This window comes from Acomys russatus, chromosome 3 (genome assembly GCF_903995435.1).
Source record: "Acomys russatus chromosome 3, mAcoRus1.1, whole genome shotgun sequence".
Classification (NCBI taxonomy): Eukaryota; Metazoa; Chordata; class Mammalia; order Rodentia; family Muridae; genus Acomys; species Acomys russatus.
In genome coordinates, this window is record NC_067139.1 from 81,943,069 (window position 1) to 81,963,022 (window position 19,954).

The following is a 19,954-nucleotide window of genomic DNA, read 5'->3' on the forward strand; positions in this document are numbered from 1 at the left end:
ATCCCAGCACTCAGGGGGCAGAATTAGGTGGATCGCTGTGTGTTCAAGGCCAGCCTGGTGTACAACACTAGTCCAGGACAGCCAGGGCTACACATAGAAACCATGTCTCAAAGAACCACAATAAATAAATAAAAATAAAATAAAAATTATTTTATTTTGTATGTTTGTGTTTTGCTTGCATATGTGTATTTGCACTATGTGTGTGCCTGGCACCCATAGAGGCCAGAAGAGGGCATCAAATCTCCTGGAATTAGACTTAACACAAAGTTATGAGTCACTATGTGGGTGCTGGGAATTGAACCTGGGTCATCTGGAAGAGCACCCAGTGAGCCACTGCTCTTAACTATGCAGCTATCTTTCCAGCCCCTTTGTATTCTTAATAGTGGGATCTTTTTTTATTGGTAGAATTTCCCCTTTCTGATTACAACATTGGTTCTTTAAAAATTATAGAGTATCAGTTATCTTGATGTATAGATTCACTGATGTCAGTGGGCTGCCTGAGGTCTAGGCAGGACGGATGAAAAGCTTCCAAACTCAAACAAAACAATACAAAGTTGTGTTGTGGATGAAAATCCTAAAAAGAAAACCTAGACATTGCCTGGACACTGAGCAAATACCCTTTGAATGATAGAATCTTCATTTGAAAAAGCTTCTTTTGGGGAGGCTGGAGAGATGGCTCAGAGGCTAAGAGCACTGGCTCTTCTTCCAAAGGTCTTGAGTTCAATTCCCAGCACCTAACATGGTGGTTTACAACCCTCTATAATGAGATCTTGTACCCTCTTCTGGCATGCAGTACTGAAATCACATTCACTGGAGGTTGTTTTAGGACAAGGATGAGGAAGTTAAGTATTTCTACTACACCGTATGTTCAGCTTTGGCAGGAGAAAAATGTGGGAAGGGAATCTCCATGTTAGGGAATGCCAATATCACACCCCATCTGGCTATTTAGTCACAAAATAAGGAAAAACACACAAGCGCTTGGCCAAAACACCTTTAATGATGAAGGGAAGGATACTAGTGTCTCCCTTCTCTGCTCTTACACATCGCACTGTGTTATGGAGCTCTGGAGCCCATGACTTCAGAGAATCACCGTTAACATCAGCTAACAGCAAAATCCAGTCTCCTCAGAACTCCTGTTCCACAGGACCCTATGTTAAGAGTAAACACTACATCTCACTACAAGACAGAGAGGCAGGGAGGAACCACTTGATGCTCGTCTCTCAACATCTGGGACTCGTAGAAGCAGACAGGGAAAAAAAAAAAAAAACAAGACATTAAGTTCTGGCCCATGGCCAGGCAAAATTGGGCAGGAAAGGGGTTTGAGAAGACGGCGAGAGAATTACAAGGGGCAAGGGAATAAAATAGGGAGTTATCTAAAACTAAAAGCATTCTAGTGCCAGTGGTACCTAGTCCCCCAGGTGCCTCTGCACAGTGCGTCACCATTAGCCCAAAGGAACATTTCTGAGAATGTTCATGCTCTAAGGAGCGGAAGTCCCTCCTCTTTACATCATATCCAGTTCTTCATCAAATAGGTTCCCAGCCACCCCTGTTTTAGCATCGCTCCTCACCTCTCCATCAGTAACTGCCCTCACCAACGAGGCTCTTCAAAGCTATGAACTGCCCATGTCCTAAAATATCGCATGGGAGACCTCTTGGCAAGAAATCTGCTTGCTGGTTGAGAGGCCGTGGTAATCGAGAAGCTGAAGGAATCCTTGTATCTTGACCAACCAATATCTTTGCCTTAGTGTGACGACTCAAGGTACATACTGAGAAAAAAAGGGATCCCAGTCCTTCAGTCTTCCCTGCGTCCTAGAGTGGAGCCACCAAATACTAGAATATCTTCATTGGCAGCACCCTCGGGAGCAGGAGGAAGGAGAGAGAAGTTATGGGTTGTTACTTCTTTTCTCTGGTGTGCTCATTGGGCACTGCCTCAGCTACAGGAAACTCAAATGGGAGAGAGGCTGCACTTTCCTCTGCTCCCTGCATCACACTCTTGGCGTCGCCTTCTCAAGCACGGTTCCTGGGCTTAACAGCAACAATGGTACTAGGGCTAGAGTAGCAATGCGGGTGGACCGAGAACTCCTGGGCTTGGTGGGCAGGCCACCTGACAGGAAAACTGGGTCCTGGTGGCAGGAAGGTAAGAATTGTACCCCATATAAGCTTCTCAAAAGGTTACTTGGTCAAGATCACCAAGGAGTAGTCCTGGCCCCTCCACAGGCAGCTCCCAGCCTCTTTGAGCAAGGCTGCCACTCCAAAAGAAAAAAAAGAAAAGAAAAAACTGGGGGTTCTGGTATACCTGCCAAAGGGAAAAGGAGAAGAGGGGACAGCCCCCTTAAGAACGCGAAAGCTACAGAGAACTTGTTTTCCTTAGTTACGTAGAACAAAAAGGTGATGCCATCTTCTTAGGGGGCACTCCTTTTCAAAGGCAATTTCCAAGCTCAGGGACTAGAAAGAAGTCACTAGAAACATGTCAGAACTTAAGACAAGACAAGAAGGGTGAGTAAATTCTTGGAGGTCCGTCTATGGAGCTCTCTCTCTCTCTCTCTGTTTCTGTTCCCTGGGTCATAGAGAACCAGGTACAGAAAAACAGGCTCATGGGATGGCGGGGTCATCCTTTCGAGGGAATGAGGGAAGCCCTGGGGGAGTGATGGCAGAGGGACAACCAGGGACCAAGGAAAGAGTAGCAATATTCTGAGGGCCATGGGGTGCAAAGGGCGGTACCTGGTGGTGAGCCAACAGCATGTGCTTCTTGAGCATGGCACGGTCAAGGAAGCCCTGCCTGCAGAAGACACAAGTGAAGAGCGGCCCTTCCTTGGGATGGGTCATCTGGTGCTCTTCTAGGGCTGCTTGGGTCGAGAAGGTCTGGCCACACACTTCACAGGCCTTTCTGCTGCTGCTCTCTCCCGGCTCCTTTTTCATGGCTTCTGGGACGTTTAGCTCTTCCACCAAAGGGGTGCTGGTGCCCTCCCCTTCTTGAGTGAGCGCAGCCATCGGGCTCGAGGTCCGGTCCAGTTTGGCTTCCTCCTTTACGCCTCCGGAAACATCACTGGTTCCCTGCTCCATGGGTTGGGGATGGTCCAGGTTGTCGGGTGGGGGTGGGGGTGGTGGCAGAGCGGCTTGTTGAGCGGCTTTCTCAGTATTATCCATCTCCTTCCCGGTGGTGGGTGCTGCTGTTGCTGTTGCGGCTGAGGCTCCCACTTCCTCCTCTGCCCCGGATACCTCTTCTGAGTCACCTCGCACAGATATGGCCTTCTCCCCCCCACTCTCTGAGCCTCTTCCTGCTAGGGAATCTTCATCTGTTACTTCTTCCTCTTCCTCTTCCTCCTCCTCTTCTTCCTCGGACAACTCCTCTTCCGGTGATGGCTGCTGGGATTGCTGCTGAGGGAAACTCCCTGGTCCAGAGACTGTAGATTGCTCAGAGTTATTTTCCGGGGCAGCTCCTCCGCCTTCAGCAAGTGTGGAACCACCGTTGGGGATCTGGCCCCCCAAGTGCATCCGCACATGTTGCTGCAGTGTGACAGCATTAGTAAACTTCTTCTGGCAGATGGGGCACGAGTTCTGGGCCCGGGCAGCGGGGCTGGTCTTGTGGCCCACAAAATGTGCACGCAAGTTGCCCCTCGTAGAGAAAGCTCTGCCACAGACTTTACACTTGAAGGGCCGCTCACCTCCATGTTGGCCATAATGCAGGCGTAGAGCCCGAGGGCAGCTCAGCACGCGGAGACAGATGACACACTGGTTAGGTCCAGAAGCCGAGGATGAAGGGGCAGGGGCAGAAGTAGCGGGAGCTCCTGAGGCAGTAGAGGCCACTGCCACAGCTCCTTGGCGGTCAATCTTTTCTACCAGCTGCTGCAGCTTTGATGTCTCCGAAGGCGAGGCACCCAAGGGTTCTAGCACATAAGGAAAGGGAAAACTTGCAGTTGACTTCAAGTGGTTAGTAAGCAGTGCCCAACTCGGTAGCGAGGTCACCAGCTTACTTAGCTGCATTCGGGTTGCTGCGCCACTGTCCGCTACTCCCGCGATGGCTGAGCCCTCACTCCCTGGGGGAGTGTTCTCATCAGCTTTGCTCTTGGGCTCCACCGCTTTCATGAGCACAAACTTGTTGAAAGTAGGGAGCCCAGGAGCCGCTGCTGTGCTTGTACCCGTGGAGAGCAGGGTCAGGCTCTCTGTGGCACTGAGTGCTGTGCTAGAGGCCACTAGAGGTTTGCGTTCAACAGCGCCACCTGGCGTGGCTGCCTCCTCTTCGGCTTTCTCTGGTGGCACCGACATTCCGTAAGGCAGCCCACTGCTGGTGATGACGTAGTCTAGGTGTTCTGGAACCGGATGTGGATTCATTTGCACATGTGGATACTTCTCACGATGCCGGTGGAAATGTACTTTGAGGTTGCCGCGAGTAGTGAAGCGGTTACCACAGACGTTGCACTTATAGGGCCTCTCGCCAGTGTGGGAGCGAAGGTGGATCTGCAGGGCACTGTCACTGCCGAATACTTTGGCACAAAAGCGGCATTTGTGCCTTCCTCCGGGCTTCTCCAAGGAACTGATCACTTCCCCATAGCCCAGCTCACCACTTCCATTCTTTGGCTTCAGGAGCCCTGGGGAGGCAGCAGCCTCAAGACCCCTTGCTGCCCCAAGACACTGAGCTGCCAGGAGTCCAGTGGTGCCTGGGAATGCCAGATGAGGTGAGGCAATCAGCTGATCTGTGCTGCTTGGCAGGGCAGGGGAAGGGGCTGGGGTGGGTTTGTGGCTTCGCCCACCCCCTCCAACAGAGAAGGGATGCTGTGATCCCAGTGGATGGTAAAGGTGAAAAAAAGCCTGCTTAGGTGGTTCTGCCCCTGAGGAGGAGGAGGAGGAGGAAGTGGTGGAGGAAGATGCGGCTGTCTTGCCAGTTTGGACAGGCTTGATGGGACTGAAGAGGGGCAGTAGGGGCTTGGTGGAGGAGGCAGTTCCTGTCGCAGGTAGCTCTGAGGGACTGGCAGGGGCACCCACCGTCTGCCCTAAGGAGCCAAGTAGCAGCACTTGGCGGCAGATTTGCTCAGTCATCTGCATCTGATGGATCTGGCGCTGCTGCAGCACTCGCAGCTCTTCCAAGATCAGAGGAATGTTCAGGTGGCCACTGCCTACACCTGGGGGTGGAGGGGGAGGCGGTGGAGGAGGGGGTGCAGGGGTGGATTCTGGAGGTAATGGGGTTGCTCCCAGCTTGGGACTGGCCAAGATCAGGCCCCCACCTCCTCCAGCCGCTGTACCTGTGGCAGCGACCAGGAAATGCCCAGAAGAGTCCTCTCCTCTCCGCTCTGGGCCCCAGGTGGGATCCGGGGGCCCAGAAGACCCAGAATCTGGAGGATTGTTGTGTTCTGCGTCCATGACCTGGGGCCTACTGGGGCCCTCTGGCCGTGGCGCAGAGGACGCTGAAGAGTTGCTGGGGTTCTCTTGGCTCCCAATGATCACCATTACGGGTGGGTCAGTACAACATGCGTTCTGGTGAGCGAGGAATTCGGTTGGGTCAGAGAATTGTGCGCAGCACTTGGCACAGACTTGGGGGTGGTCGTCCTCGCTAGCATCACCTGGGGGGAGAAGACAAGGAGACAGTGTGGGTAATGCGGTTGTGTTGGGTAACGGAGGCTCTAAAGAACCCGCAGCCCAGCAGCCTCCAGTTAGGATCAGACGATAAGCTTTATAGTCAGACCTTGCGGGACGCTAGCGCTCAAACCGAACCCTGAGCCACGACCGGTGTGGCTGGGGCACCCAGCAAAAAGGAGGATGGGGTGGGGGAATAAAGGCATGCACACTCCGCGTCTCCTCCGTCACCCCTCCCCCTCTTCTGGCCCAGGAAGAGGGGGAATGGATGTTAGAACTGGGGCCTATCTGCAGAATCACATTTTTATCCTCCCACTCAGTCCCCGCGGCCCCCATCTCTGCCCAAGCCTGGTCCTACCGCACCTCCGCGCTCCGCAGGCTCCCCGCAGGGGCCCCCGAATCGAGAGCTGCTCCCGGTTTCTTGCGCCATGGCCGTGGGGAAGTGGAAGGCGGGATGGGGTAGGACACAATGGGTATCCGGTCTGGGGAGGTTGTCGGTGGCCACAGGCGCTGCGGCAGTCCCTGCGCCCAGCAGCCCAGACTGCGGAGGAGATTGGCGGTGGCGGGGGCAGGGAACAGCGTCGGAGGGGGAGGGGAGCGAGAAGGCGCGGAGGAGGGGAGGAGCTGGAGCGCGAAAGCTGGTAGTAAGGAGATGGGGGAGGAGAGTTTGTGAGGAGAAACTGCCAGGGAGGGAGACGAAAGCTGGAGGAGCGGAGAGTGCGTGCAAGGAGCATGTCAGGTGTGGTGAGGTACCTTGGGGACCCACTGTGCCCTGTCCTCGGCCAGCTCCCCACCCCAGATGTCTTTATCCTAGCTGCTTCCATTGGGTCAGGCCGAGGCTCACAGTGAGAACATTGCCAGCTCAATAGATTAAGGCGATAGGCTTCAGTAATTTTTCTTCAGATAAAGGATCTGCTGAGCTTGGAAAACGTGCATTCCAAAGGGTGTTCTGCCGGCCTCAGAGGTCGGAAGACAAGGAAGGGAGGAAAGCCCCATTCACCCCTTACCAGCTTGCATGCCGCAGATTGAGCTAGCTCAAGTTTTGTCCTCACCCTTACTCCCATCTTACCCTCATCCTTCTTCACAAAAGAAGTTTCTCGTTGGGGGGCGGGGGGCGGCGGATTGCAAGATAGAAAACCCAAGGAAGTCATTTGAGGGCCCCTTCTAGAGGAACATTAAGCCCTTCCCCCAGAATAAGAGCCCCACACAAGCTAGTACTCAGGCCACCAGTCCTATACTTAAAAAAAAAAAAAGTCCCATACTTAAAAAAAAGCCCTCTTCCGTTCAGTCTGCTCTTCTCTACTCCCCACCCCACCCCCACCCAATGCAGACAATTAAAGAGAGATACTAGTTTGCAAAGGCCTAAGGAGCTCCAACCAGCTCCAATCCTGGGGGAGGGGAGATCCTTCTGAAACAATGGAGAAGGTGCGGGCTGAGCTTTCAGTCTGCAGCTCAGGGTCCAAAGCCCCTAAACAGCCCCACGCAGGTTGGAATTCCTAGACAAGACTGACACCTGCTCCCCTCCACGGGGGCCTGGCTTCTACTCAGAGAGTCAGTAGAGATAAGGTGCCTCACACTAGGCACTCTGCATCCTTTTTCCCCTTTGAAATGAGATTTAAAGGGTCCACCACTTCTTAAAACTCTTTATTTTTATATGTAAAAAGTGAGCCCAGCTCTTGGATTTGTGGTGGGCATAAATGAAATCAATCCTTCTCTCCCTGAAACGTTCTTACTATGTGGCCCAGGCTGACTTTGGATTTGCAGTCCTCCTGTCTCAGCTTTCCAAATGCTAGGCCTATAAGTATGTGTTACCACGCACCGTAACTGGCTTCCTCCTTGTATAGCCGAGTCTAGTGGTAAACTCCCGACATTCCTGTCTCTTCCACAAATGCTGGGATCACAGGCTTGCCCAGTTCTGTTTTTGTCTGGCTGATAAACTGAGGCCACTTACACCAAATGTGCCATTACATTCCTTATATATATATGTATATTTTTAAATATTTTATTTAATTTATGTGTGCTGGTGGGAGGGTGTGAGCTGCCATGTGGGTGCTGGGAATTGAACCCGGGTCCTTTGGAAGAACAGGCAGTGCTCTTAACCACTGAGCCATCTCTCCAGCCATTCCTTATATTTTAAAAAAAGATTTATTTATTTATTATTGTGTATACAGTGTTCTGCTTGCATGTACACCTGCAGGCCAGAAGAGGGCATCAGATCACATTATAGATGGTTGTGAGCCACCATGTGGTTACTGGGAATTGGACCTCTGGAGGAGCAGTCAGTGCCCTTAACCTCTGAGCCATCTCTCCAGCACCACATTCTGTATTCTAATACTCTATCAGAGAAATATTTAGAAAGCATAAAAAATTAAAACCCATTTTTTGTTGTCATTTGTTTTTGCGACTCTTGAGTTGGAACCTTGTACCAAATGTCCCACCAGTGAGCTGTATGCCAGACTAGAAAAGGATAGAAAAGTAGCATTAACATATGTAGGACTTGGGCTGGAGAGATGGCTCAGAGGTGAAGGGTACTGACTGCTCTTCCAAAGGTCATGAGTTCAATTCCCAGCAACCACATGGTGGCTCACAACCATCTATAATGAGATCTGTATACATAATACACAAATAAATAAATCTTTTAAAATGTAGGACTTGCTCTGCCCCCGAAAAGAATATAAATGATGAACTTTTTAAAGTTTGAGGGGCCTTATATTTTTAATAATAAGAGAATCCAAAATACACATACACTAAAATGACATCTTTTTGTTTGTTGGTTGGCTGGCTTTTATACATAGGTCTCCTGTAGCCCAGGCTGGCCTCAAACTCACTACATCACTAAGGCTGGCTTTCTTCCTTCTGCTTCTACTACCCATGTCCTCAGACTGTAATTAACCTGAGCCGCCACGCCCACTGCACCACTGAGGGCACTGAGCCCAGGACTCCAGGAATACTAGGCAAGAGCTCTACCACTTAGCTACATCCTCATTCCTCGTGCCTCAGTTTCTCAGCAATGCCATTGGCATACATCTCATCTCAGTTCAGAAATTTCAGTAAATAGTTGAGAGTGGTGGCGACCACCTTTAGCCCCAGCACTCTAGAGCCAGAGGCAGGTTGATCTCTGTAAGTTCAAGGCCAACCTGGTCTACATAAGGCACTCCAGACCAGCTGGGGTTATACTGTGAGGAGGAGGAAAAAAAAAAAGTAAACAGCCAGGTGCATTCTGGAGGCAGAGGTAGGTGGATCTCTGTGAGTTCAAGGCTAGCCTGGTCTACAATATGAGTCTAGGACAGCCAGGCTGTTGTGCAGAGAAACTCTGTCTTGAAAAAGAAAAGAAAAGAAAACAACAATTTCTTTGTAAATTGAAAACAGGCCAGGTGTGGTGGTGCATGCTTTTAATCCCAGCAGCAGTAGAGGCAGAGGCAGGGATCTCTGTGAGTTTGAGGCCATCCTGGTCTACAGAGTGAGTCCAGGACAGCCGGGGTTTACTACCCAGAGAAACCCTGTCTTAAAAAACAACAACAACAACAAAAGGAAAACAGCCAGGAGCTGATGGTGCATACCTTTAACCTAGCACTTGGCAGGCAGAGGTAGGTGAATCTCTGAATTCAAGGCTAGCCTGGTCTATAGAGTGAGTTCCAGGACACCCAGGGCTACATAGAGAAACTCTGTTTTGAAAACAAAGCAAAACAAAGAAATTGAAAACACAGTGTTGGGCTGGGCGTGCTGGCGCAAGCCTTTAATCCCAGCACTCGGGTGGCAGATGCAGGTGGATCGATGTGAGTTCTGGACCAGCCTGGTCTACAAAGCGAGTCTAGGACAGCCAAAGCTACACAGAGAGACCCTGTCTCGAAAAACCATTTAAAAAAAGAAAAAGAATGGGGGCTGGAGAGATGGCTCAGTGGTTAAGAGCACTGCCTGCTCTTCCAAAGGACCCGGGTTCAATTCCCAGTACCCACAGGGCACCTCACAACTGTCTGTAACTCCAAGATTCTGATACCCTCACACCAACACACATAAATTAAAATTAAAAGAAAAAAAAAAAAAAAAGAAAAGAAAAGAAAAGAGAAAACACAATGCTGTTTTAAAACTTCAGATAATCTCGGCGATTTTTAGCTTTGGGAGCAGAGAAACTGCTGAGCTCTGATCTTCTAGATTAGGTGCCCACAAAAGGAGAAGGAGGAGTCCAGGGAAAGTTTCGGTTGGTCCACAGGTAAGCGCAGTGCGCTTTAGTTTTACAGATAAGGAAACTGAAGCTTGCGGAGGTTAAGTGACTTTTCCAGGTTCACGGGGTAATTCAGTCGGGCAGCGTTCACCACTTTGGCTCCTGTCCAGTGGTCTCATGTGCATCCTAATGCTAGCGAAAGGAGCCTGTAGGCTCCTGCCGCCGTTTGTCCTCTGCCTTTAAGTCAGAGAGGAGGAATCGGATGGAGGCTTTCTAAACAGCATTCGTTAATTCGAACTGAACATATGATATCCAGTTGCTGTTCTGTCAAGTCTGTGGACAAGAAAAGAAATCCTTCCCTTTTCTTCTTCGCCTGGGAAACAGTGTCCCCTTTCTTGCTTTTTAATGAAATGTGCTTTCTGATGTGTCATCTGATCTGTACTCTTTGAGGTAATTTTAGTCCCCGATGAAAGGTGATGTATCAACAGCCACCTGTAAGAGGGACCGACCACGTCTCAGCACCTTTTACACTCCCTGCCCATCCTGAAAAAGGGAGCAAGAGTCTTACACAGACAAAAAGTAAAGCCATAAAACACAGGAACATGCTAAGTTGGTAATGGTATATCTAGGTAGCAGAAAATGGGAAGTAAGCTGTCCTAGGCCACAGGCAAAAAAAAGAGTCTGTGATTGGTGTGGACCTGCATGCTCATGCTTGCTCAAATTTACAAAGAGCTGAAATGAAAACAAAACAAACAAACAAAGAACCCAACAAACAAACAACAACAACAACAACAAAAAACCTCACAAAATAAAACAAACTAATAATAATAATAATAATAATAATAATAATAATAATAATAATAACAACACTCAGGAGGCAGAGGCAGTTGGATTGATGTGAATTCGAGGCCAGCCTGGTCTACAAAGCAAGTCCAGGATAACCAAGGCTACACCAAGAAACTCTGTCTTGAAAAACAAAGACAGCAACAACAACAACAACAACCAAAGAGGGATGAGGATGTAGCTGAGTTGGTGGCAAGGGTGGTTGGCAAACAGGCACAAAACCCTGGGTTCAATCCCAGGCGCACACACCTGTAATCCCAGCACTCTAGGGCTGGAGGCAGTTGGATCAGCGGCTCAAGGTTACCCTTAATGACCCCAACACAAGCTGGTGGCTAGCCTGAACTCTATAAGACACTGTCTGAAAAATAAACAAAACACCTGGCACCCTGATAAACTGCATCAGGCCTGGGAGAGAATGGTTAGAAAGAACACAGTCAAAACCACACGGGGCCCAGGCAGCAGAGCGGCCTGTCTAAAGAGCAGCTCTCAGCCTTTACTGCCTTAGAATTACCTTTAAAGCTTTATAGGACATTCAGATGACTTGGGCTGCGGCTAGCACTCAATAGGAGAGCATGTACCTAGAAGGTATGAGGCCCTGAATTCAACCACAAACACTGGAAAAATCCAAACAAACAACAACAACAAAAATAAAAACAAAACAAATAAAATAAGATTAAAAAAAGAAGAAGAAGAAGTAGGAAAGAAAGGAAGGAAAGAAGGGAGGGAGGGAGGAAAAATCCAAACAAACAATCTCAAGGCTAAAATAAATTCAGACACCCTAAGGGGAGGATCCAAGCATCACAACCTCATTAGTGTTTTGACACAGGCTCACTATGTAGCCCTGGCTGGTCTGGGACTTGCTATGTAGACCAGGCTGGCCTCAGCCTCATACAGCCCTAGCTTCATGAGATGCTGAGATTACAGATGTCCCACACCCCTGCTCAGTAAGCGGTAGTATTTTGATGAAGCTCCTCACTTATTCCACTGTACAGGAAAAAGCTGAGAATGTAGCTTTCTATGGTATAGCATTTACCTAGCACAAATTGAGGTTCTATGTTCAGTCCTGAGTGAACACACACACACACACACACACACACACACACACACACACACACACAGTGAGTATTTTGGTATATGCCTGTCATTGGAGCATTTGACTATAGGACTTTTTAATTTCTGAGCTATATATAGTGAGACCCTGATATTATAGATTTATTTATTATGTCTACAGTGCTCTGTCTGCATGCACACCTGCAGGCCAGAGGAAGGAACCAAATCACATTAAAGATGGTTGTGAGCCACCATGTGCTTGTGCTTGCTGGGAATTGAACTCGGGACCTCTGGAAGAGCAGTCAGTGCTCTTAACCTCTGAGCCATCTCTCCAGCCTGCCAAGATCACTCTGTAGAGAGCGTCCTACCGACTCTTTCTCAGTCTTCCCTATTAAGCTTATACACATAATTCCTTGTCAAACCAAACTATTATACTGAACCCTAGGGATGTACGAATGTCCGGTTCTACATGGTAGACAGAGGCGAGATAACTCAGATACCAGGAACCAAGACAGACGTTTGCATGGAATTCAAACACTGTTTTGAAGCTCAAAGGTATTCTGGAGATTTGACTCTTTACTGAACACAAAGAATCAGTTAAAGTCTCAGTTTTGATTCTTTCTCCTTTCAATTTAATGAGAATTTCTTTTTCTTTCTCTCTTTCTTTCTTTCTTTCTCTTCATCTTGAAAATGGGTCTCACTCTGTAGTGATGGTTGGCCTGAAACTCACCATGTAGACCAGGCTACCACGGAACTTAAAGAGATCCACTTACCTTTTTCTCCTGAGTGTAATGATTAAAATTGTGTGCCACCACACACTTAAAAAAAAAAAAAACTTTTATTTATTTATGTATGAGTTATTCATTTGCATACACCTACATGCCAGAACAACACATCATATCCCATTATAGATGGTTGTGAGCCACCATGTGCTTGCTGGGAATTGAACTCAGGGCCTCTGGAAGAGCAGATAGTGCTCTTAACCTCTGAGCCATTTCTCCAGCATATTCCCCCTCCCTGTTTTTGTTTTTTGCTTTTTTGAGACAAGTTTTCTGAATAGCCCTAGCTGGCCTGGAACTGGCTCTGTGAACCAGGCTGGCCTCAAACTTAGAGATCTGCCTGCCTCTCCCTCCAAGTGCTAGGATAAAAGGAGTGCACTTAAAGCCAGGTGTGGTGGTACACGCCTTTAATCCCAGAACTCAGGAGACAGAGGCAGGCAGATCACTGTGAGTTTGAGGCCAGCCTGGTCTACAAAGTGAGTCTAGGACAGCCAAGACTACACAGAGAAACCCTGTCTTGAAAAACCAAAAAAGAGCCAGGCATGGTGGTGCATGCCTTTAATCCCAGCACTGGGGAGGCAGAGGCAGGTGGATCACTGTGAGTTTGAGGCCAGCCTGGTATACAGAGCGAGTCCAGAACAGCCAAGGCTCCACAGAGAAACCCTGTCTCAAAAAAAAAAAAAAAAGGCGTGCACTTGCTGTTCTTCCAGAGGACCAGAGTTTGGTTCCCAGCACCCACATGGGATCCTGCAACTGTGTAACTCCAGTTCCTACAGAATTTGACTCCCTTTCTGGCCTCTATGAGCACCAAGCACACGTGGTACATTAATATACGTGCAGGCAAAACACCCATATGCATAAAATAATATAGATTTATCTAAAACAGTAATAGTGAAATGAAGGAGGCAGCTGGATGTGGTAGCACACGCCTTTAATCCGAGCATTTGGGTGGCAGAGGCAGGCAGAGTTCAAGGCCAGCCAGGGGTACGTAATAAGACCCTGCCTCAGAATAAACAAACAGACAAATAAATAAGTGTTGGGGAAGTAATGATAAAGGAGTTAGAAGGAATAAATGGGAGAAGGGTGAGGGGCATGGTGGCCGCATACCTTTGATCCCAGCACTCAGGGAGACAGAGACAGGCTGATCTCTGAGTTTGAGGCCAACCTGGTCTACAAAAAGAATCCAGGATTGCCAAGGCTACACAGAGAAACCGTGTCTTGAAAAACCAAACCGAACCAAAGCAAAAAAGTGTGACAATGGGCATGCACAGAGTCTGGCTGTGTCGCAGATGAATGTTAAGATCTGGCAGCCAGAGGCTGAGATGTGCGGGGGCATAAGGGCACAGGCCTCTGATCTCAGTGCTGGGGAGGCTGAGGCCGAAGGATCGGAAAGTCAAGGTTAGCCCACAGTGCTGTCATTGAAACAGAACAACGCAACTCAAGCACAAAACAAAATGGAACGGGGGTGGGAGTGGGAGGTGGTGGAGGGGGTCGAGGGTTGGGGCGGGGAGAGATATCCCCTTGGAATCTTAGGAAAGAAAGGATTTATTCACGGTTAAAAGGTCATATAACCTTGAGATTTTCTATGAAGGGTGGTGGTGGCTGCATACCTTTGATCCCAGCACTCAGGAGGCAAAGCAGGCAGATCTCTGTGAGGGGCCTGGAGAGATGAGAAAGAAAGAAGGAAGGAAGGAAGGAAGGAAGGGGCTGGAGAGGTGCCTCAGAGGTTTAGAGCACGGGCTGCTTTTCCAGAGGTCTTGAGTTCAATTCCTAGCAACCATATGGTGGCTCTTAACCATCTGTAATGTGATCTGACGACCTCTTCTGGCGTGCATGTGTATGTGCAGACAGAACACTGTACACAGTAAATGAATAAATCTTAAAAAAAAAAAAAAAGGTTAAAAAGAAAGAAATGAAAGAAAAGTAGGGTTTCTGCTTCCTTATTCTAGAATCTAGGCAAGCCTTTTTCAGTCAGTCCGTTTCTTTCCCGCAAACCCGTTCTCTCCTGACAGAGTCTCAAGGTGCTCAGGCTATTTCAGCCACCACACAGACTTCTAAATTACTTTCTGTCCACTTGGAGACACAGTCCTCCTGACCCCACCCCAGCAGGTACCTGACACTGAAGTCCCAAGGGGCTAAGAAATCTGAGAGAGGAGCCCTCACTTTGCCGTGTGAGGCGCCCTGAGAGAAGCCCTCACTTTGCCGTGTGAGGCGCCCTGAGAGGAGCCCTCACTTTCCCGTGGGAGGCGCCCTAGTTTTGCCCTCCTTACCTTTGGTACTCTCGCTTCCTCCTCTCCCCCCAGGTCTGCTTGGCTGTTGTCCTGGTTTCTCCTCACTAAACATCTGGGCTTCAGATGGTGTCCTTCATTTCCCAGATGCACCAGTTGGCGTGCCCCCATCCCCCGCCCCCCAGTTCCGCCCCTATGCTCTCTAATTCAGCTCTCCAGAGTCTGCAGTGGAGTCTCTTTCTCTAGAGTTTTTAAGTAAATAGACTATTTCCTGCTCATCCCTTAGGCGTTGGTGTTCTAGGCAGGGAGCTGTGCAGGAAGAAAGTGGAAGAGAAGAATAGTTTTTTTTTTCTGTTTTTTGTTTTTGTTTTTTTTTTTAGACAAGGTTTCTCTGTGTAGCCTTGGCTTTCTTGGACTAACTTTGTAGACCAGGCTGGTCCTGAACTTACAGAGATCCGCCCGCCTCTGCCTCCCGAGTGCTGGGATTAAAGGCATGCACCACCACTACCCGGCTAATAGTTTTTTTTTTTTCAGAGCCGTTTCCTAAGTGCACAATAGACGACTCAAAGGACGCAGACCTTATTTAGTGTAATCGTTGCTTTGTGTGGTGCTGCAGATAAAACCAGGGGCCTCGTGCATCTAGATAGGTGATTTTCCCCAGAGTTGCATCCCCATCCCTTCCTATCTAATTTTGGGCCATACTGGGGGGGGGGGGGCAGGGGAAGGAAAAGTTAGAAGGATAATGAGGAAATAGCTATCAGTGGCTTTTGTGTATGGGATAATACAGGGCCCCAAGAATGTGAGGCAATCTCTCTCCCGCTTCACGGTAGCCCGGTCATTTTATAAACGCTCATATGAAAATGGGAGAAAGAGAATTTGAGTTTTATGCTTATAAGAGAGGAGAGAATTTTATGGGGTTTTTGTTTTGTTTTGTTTTGTTTTGTTTTGTTTTTTGTTTTGTTTTTTGAGACAGGGTCTCTGTTTAGCCTTGGCTGTCCTGGACTCACTTTGTAGACCAGGCTGGCTTTGAACTCACAGCGATCCACCAGAAGAGAGGAGAGAATTTTAGATAGCTGTTCTGGTCATGAGAGAAGACTAGGTAAGAGAGGCCCTAATACTGATATAAAAACCCTTAGGAAAACAAAACAAAACAAAAAGAATAAAAAAGCCAGGCGGTGGTGGTGCACGCCTTTAATCCCAGCACTGGAGAGGTAGAGGCAAGTGGATCTCTGTGAGTTGGAGGTCAGCCTGGTCTACAAAGCAAATCCAGGAAGCCAAGGCTACACAGAGAGACCCTGTCTTGAAACCAAAACGAAAACCCCGTAGGAATTCTTTCTATGTCTCTCCCTAGCTGTCCACCCCCCCTTCTTAGATGGTCTTGATCTCACCTCACAGGATGCCTCTGTTTCCTGAGTATTGGGATTAAAGTTCCACCCTGCCTAGCCCTTTAGGAATTGCTTTTTTTTTTTTTTTTTTTAATCAAAGACAGGGTTTCTCTGTGTAGCCTTGGCTGTCCTGGACCTGCTTTGTAGACCAGGCTGGTCTCGAACTCACAGCCATCCACCTGCTTCTGCCTCCCTGAGTGCTGGTATCACAGGCCTGCGCTATTGCACCCAGCTCTCTTTAGGAGGTCTTAAGGTAAAATTTAAATGTGTTTATTTGTATTTTATATGTATGAGTATATTGCCTGCATCTATGTATATGCACCACTTTGGTGTCTGGCACCAACGGAAGTCAGAGAGAGCACTAGGTCCTTTGGCACTATAATTACAGATGGTTGTGAGCTGCCACGTTAGTGCTATATCCTCTGGTAAAGCAATCAGTGCTCTTTATGCCTTAAAGCAAATCTTTAAAAAAAACAATCAAGACCAGCCTGGTCTATAAGTCAAGTTCTAGGACAACCAAGGCTACACAGAGAAACCCCACCTCAAAAAAACAAAATAAAACTTTATTTATTTACTATTATTATTATTATTATTACTAGTAGTAGTAGTAGTAGAGTGTGTGTGTGTGCGTGTGTGCACACGCATGCCATGGACCAGCTGTTTTCAACCTGTGGGCCGCAACCTTTTTGGGGATCAAAGTGTAAGGGTTTTCACAGGGGTCTCCTAAGACCGTTGGAAAACACAGACACTTGCATTACAATTCATAGAGTAGCAAAATTACAGATATATGAGGTGGCAATAAAATTATTTTATGGTAGGGCGTCACATGATGAAGAACTGCACTAAAGGGGAGCAGCATTCGGAGGGTTGTGAACCGGGGCCGGCGCGGTGAAGCGCGGTGAAGCGGGTGCTTTCCTCCTGCTTAAGCAGATCAACAGGAGTTGCCAATGCCTTCTTGCACTCCCCAGTACTCTTTAGCTTTTCATACAAATGCAAAGTTTACCTGAATTTTCTTGCTTCATAGGGTGGGGTTACAATAGGAACGGAACTTATGGCAGCGTCACCACACTTCCAAGGATCTAGATCCCCTCCCACCCAAGTGGGAGCTGTACCCTAAATGGCCTGAGAATCCACCCACAGGAGCAGCTGGGTACCTTGTGACTCTTGCAGAAAACTTTCAGCCACGGTGTGGGGGGAATGGGGTGAGCAGATGGGAGGAAGGAGAGAAGATGCCTCTTGGGGGCTGGGGGGTGGTGCTCAGCATCGTTCCACAATTAAACCAGCAGGAGAGCGGGACTGAGAGGCAACTCTCCGGCTCTCGGGGAAATCTCCTGTAGAGCGCACGGAGGAAACATCCGGCCCATAGCAGCATTAAGGCGGCTTAATGTGTCTCCGGAGGGAGGGATGCCATCTACACAGAACCTCTAAATATGGGCGCAGTGGGATCTCAGCAAGGCAATGGCTTGAGGAAGACGCGCCCTACCTCAAACTTAACTTGTTTGTTAAGGCTTCATTGTGCACGGTGCACTGACTCGACCTAAAGTCATTTCTGCGCAAGAAGAGAGACAAGTTCAAGCCATGGTTAGTTCTAGTCGCCACAAATACACTCTTCCAGGACCCCTCGTGACTCACAAAGAAACAGTGAAGTCGCGGGAAGGTGTCTGGGTGGCCACTGCCCTCACATACGGTAATTGCGATATTCCTTCTCACTAAGAACTTCTGGTGGGTATGTCTTTAAGAAGTACCACTGATGCTGCTCATCTTCCCAAAGGGCTCCCATAAGTAAATAAGGTAACCATTATTCTCAACCATCTGTTTAACGGATGAGGAAACTGAGGCACAGAGAAGCAAAATAAGCTAACCAGGCTGGAGGTGGGGGTGGGGAGGGCCTGGTGATGAATGTTTGTCCAATCCTGAAAATAGGGCTCGGGAACCCTTAGGCATAATTTTATCGTGTTTTCTGCACATAGCAAGTGTTTGTTAAGCCAATGATTGGCTTAGTCCAGCCCAGTGCTGGATGTTCAGACTTTCGCCGTGTGAACACACGTGTAGCAGCCATACTGTTTAGTCCAAAATTAGCTCGAGTCTAAGAAGCACATGGATTTAGAGACCTCTTCTTCCCCGATCTGGCTCAGGCCTCCAGACTGAGTACCACCAAGCCTTAGCGATAAGCCTCTGGGTACCTAAGTGGTCCAGCTGACTGTACCTTCAGTGGCCTCTGAGGCACTGAGCAGTCAGTTCCTACCGTGGCTTTTCATATGCTGGGCTTCTCCCTCCAGCTATGCTGGTGCAGAGGCAGGAGGATCAGGAGTTCAAGGCCAGCTTGGTGAAACACCGTATTCCCTTCTCCCAGAGGAAGTGTGTTGGTTGAAAGAAGCATAGGGCAACTTAGCATGGTGGTGCACATTTGCTCAGAAGCCTGGGCCAGGAGAATTGCCGAAAGTTCCAGGCCAGCCTGGATTCTATAGTGACTTCAGGGCTAGTCAGGGCTAGAGGAGGAGTTCGTCTCAAAAAGCCACAAAGAAATAAACAAGCAAGATCCTTCCTTATACAGTGATAGCCTGTATTAGCAGGTATGTTAGCTTGCACGTAAGCACTGTCTCTGCCTCCCTTAAAACGCAAGCCTGAGCCCCTTTACAGGGCTCCCCTCGGGAAAAGTAGGCGCACCCCCGCCCCCAAGCTAGCCTGCATTCTGACCGACATTAGTTGTCTCCCTCTGGGAGGGAGCTCTGCTCACAGCTCAGCTCAACAATGAGAAACTTTATTCTCTTCTCCCACAGGGGAACTTTCACGTTTATCCAATTCATTCTCTTGCAAGCCAACTCTCCAGAAAGAAGAGGGGGAAATCCCATCCCTAAGAGACGGGTCTTCAGGTCTGAGGACGTTACTTAGCAACGGCACAAAGACCAGCGAGCAAAGGAGGACTTGGAGAGCAAACTCTTGGGTAGGGAGACAGAGCCAGTTTGAAAACTCCATTTCATCCAGAGAAAAGCAAGGAAAACACAGACAGAATGAATCCCGACAACAGCAAAGCAGGGTATCTTCTTTGCACGAGTTTTCCTCTCACATCCTGAAGTCTGGAGTCCTTCACATCCCCCGTGACCAAGTCCTGCCCAGGTTTGGCTCACGGCCGAGGTGCCCTCCATTGCCCTGGCCTGAACCATGCAAGCTTTGACTCACCTCACCCGCGCCCCCCCCCCCCCCGCCGCCCGCCCCTTCTCCCGCCACCCGGTCCCCAGAACCCACCGTTCTCAGATACGCTGGGACCTTCACAGTCCGAGATTAACTGTTGGGGTCTCCGCTGCTTTCGCCGAGACATTCCCGTGTAGAGAGCGGCAGGAGAGGGAAGCACCGCACTGCACAGCACCGCACCGCGCCGCGCCGCGCACAGAGTTTTAACCGGGTGACCTGGTCGGATCACTCTGTCTGGTCTGAGGCCAACGGCTGTCTGTCCCCCAGTGCAAACCACTGTGAAGCAGAGGAATTCTCCCTTCCCAGAGACAGGCTGACTAGAGTGACTACCCGACTCCCTTCCTCTCTCAATCTCTCAAGTCTTTAAAGGAGAGACGCCCCCTTTTTTCCCCTTCAGCTTCTTCCCAACGTTCCTGCAGCTCCTATTGTAAAAGCAAAAATCCTAATCTTTCCGCACACTCTTTTCTTTTGTACTGCGGAGGAAGGGATTTAACCCTCTCCTCCCCGCCAGGACTCTGGGGCCTCACTGGGACTGCCCCTGACTTGTTTTTCTAACTCTTCACCCAAGATCTTTGTAGGGCTTTTTGATTTTTCCAGTAATTGTGCCCTTGTGTTTGACGATGCTCAACTTCTGGGTTAGAAACTTCAACACAAGCTTTCTCAATATATATTGTTTTTCTTTTTCTTTTCTTTTCTTTTTTCTTTTTCTGGTTTTTCGAGACAGGGTCTCTCTGTGTAGCCTTG

The 19,954-nt window shown here is 48.9% G+C and overlaps 1 protein-coding gene across 2 annotated transcripts; it reads right to left on the minus strand.

Moving 5' to 3' along the window:
- Positions 1-2,299: 2,299 nt before the first annotated feature.
- Positions 2,300-19,600, minus strand: Sall2 (spalt like transcription factor 2). 2 transcript variants are annotated; one of them, XM_051143056.1, is made up of 2 exons: positions 19,265-19,600; positions 2,300-5,558 (listed from the first exon to the last, which is right to left on the minus strand). In XM_051143056.1, the coding sequence occupies exons 1-2, from the start codon at positions 19,335-19,337 to the stop codon at positions 2,593-2,595; spliced, it is 3,039 nt and encodes a 1,012-aa protein (XP_050999013.1). In that variant the 5' UTR covers positions 19,338-19,600; the 3' UTR covers positions 2,300-2,592. The 2 variants fall into 2 exon arrangements, with proteins under 2 accessions (XP_050999013.1, XP_050999014.1); XM_051143057.1 differs by lacking the exon at positions 19,265-19,600 and adding an exon at positions 5,935-6,165.
- Positions 19,601-19,954: the final 354 nt, after the last annotated feature.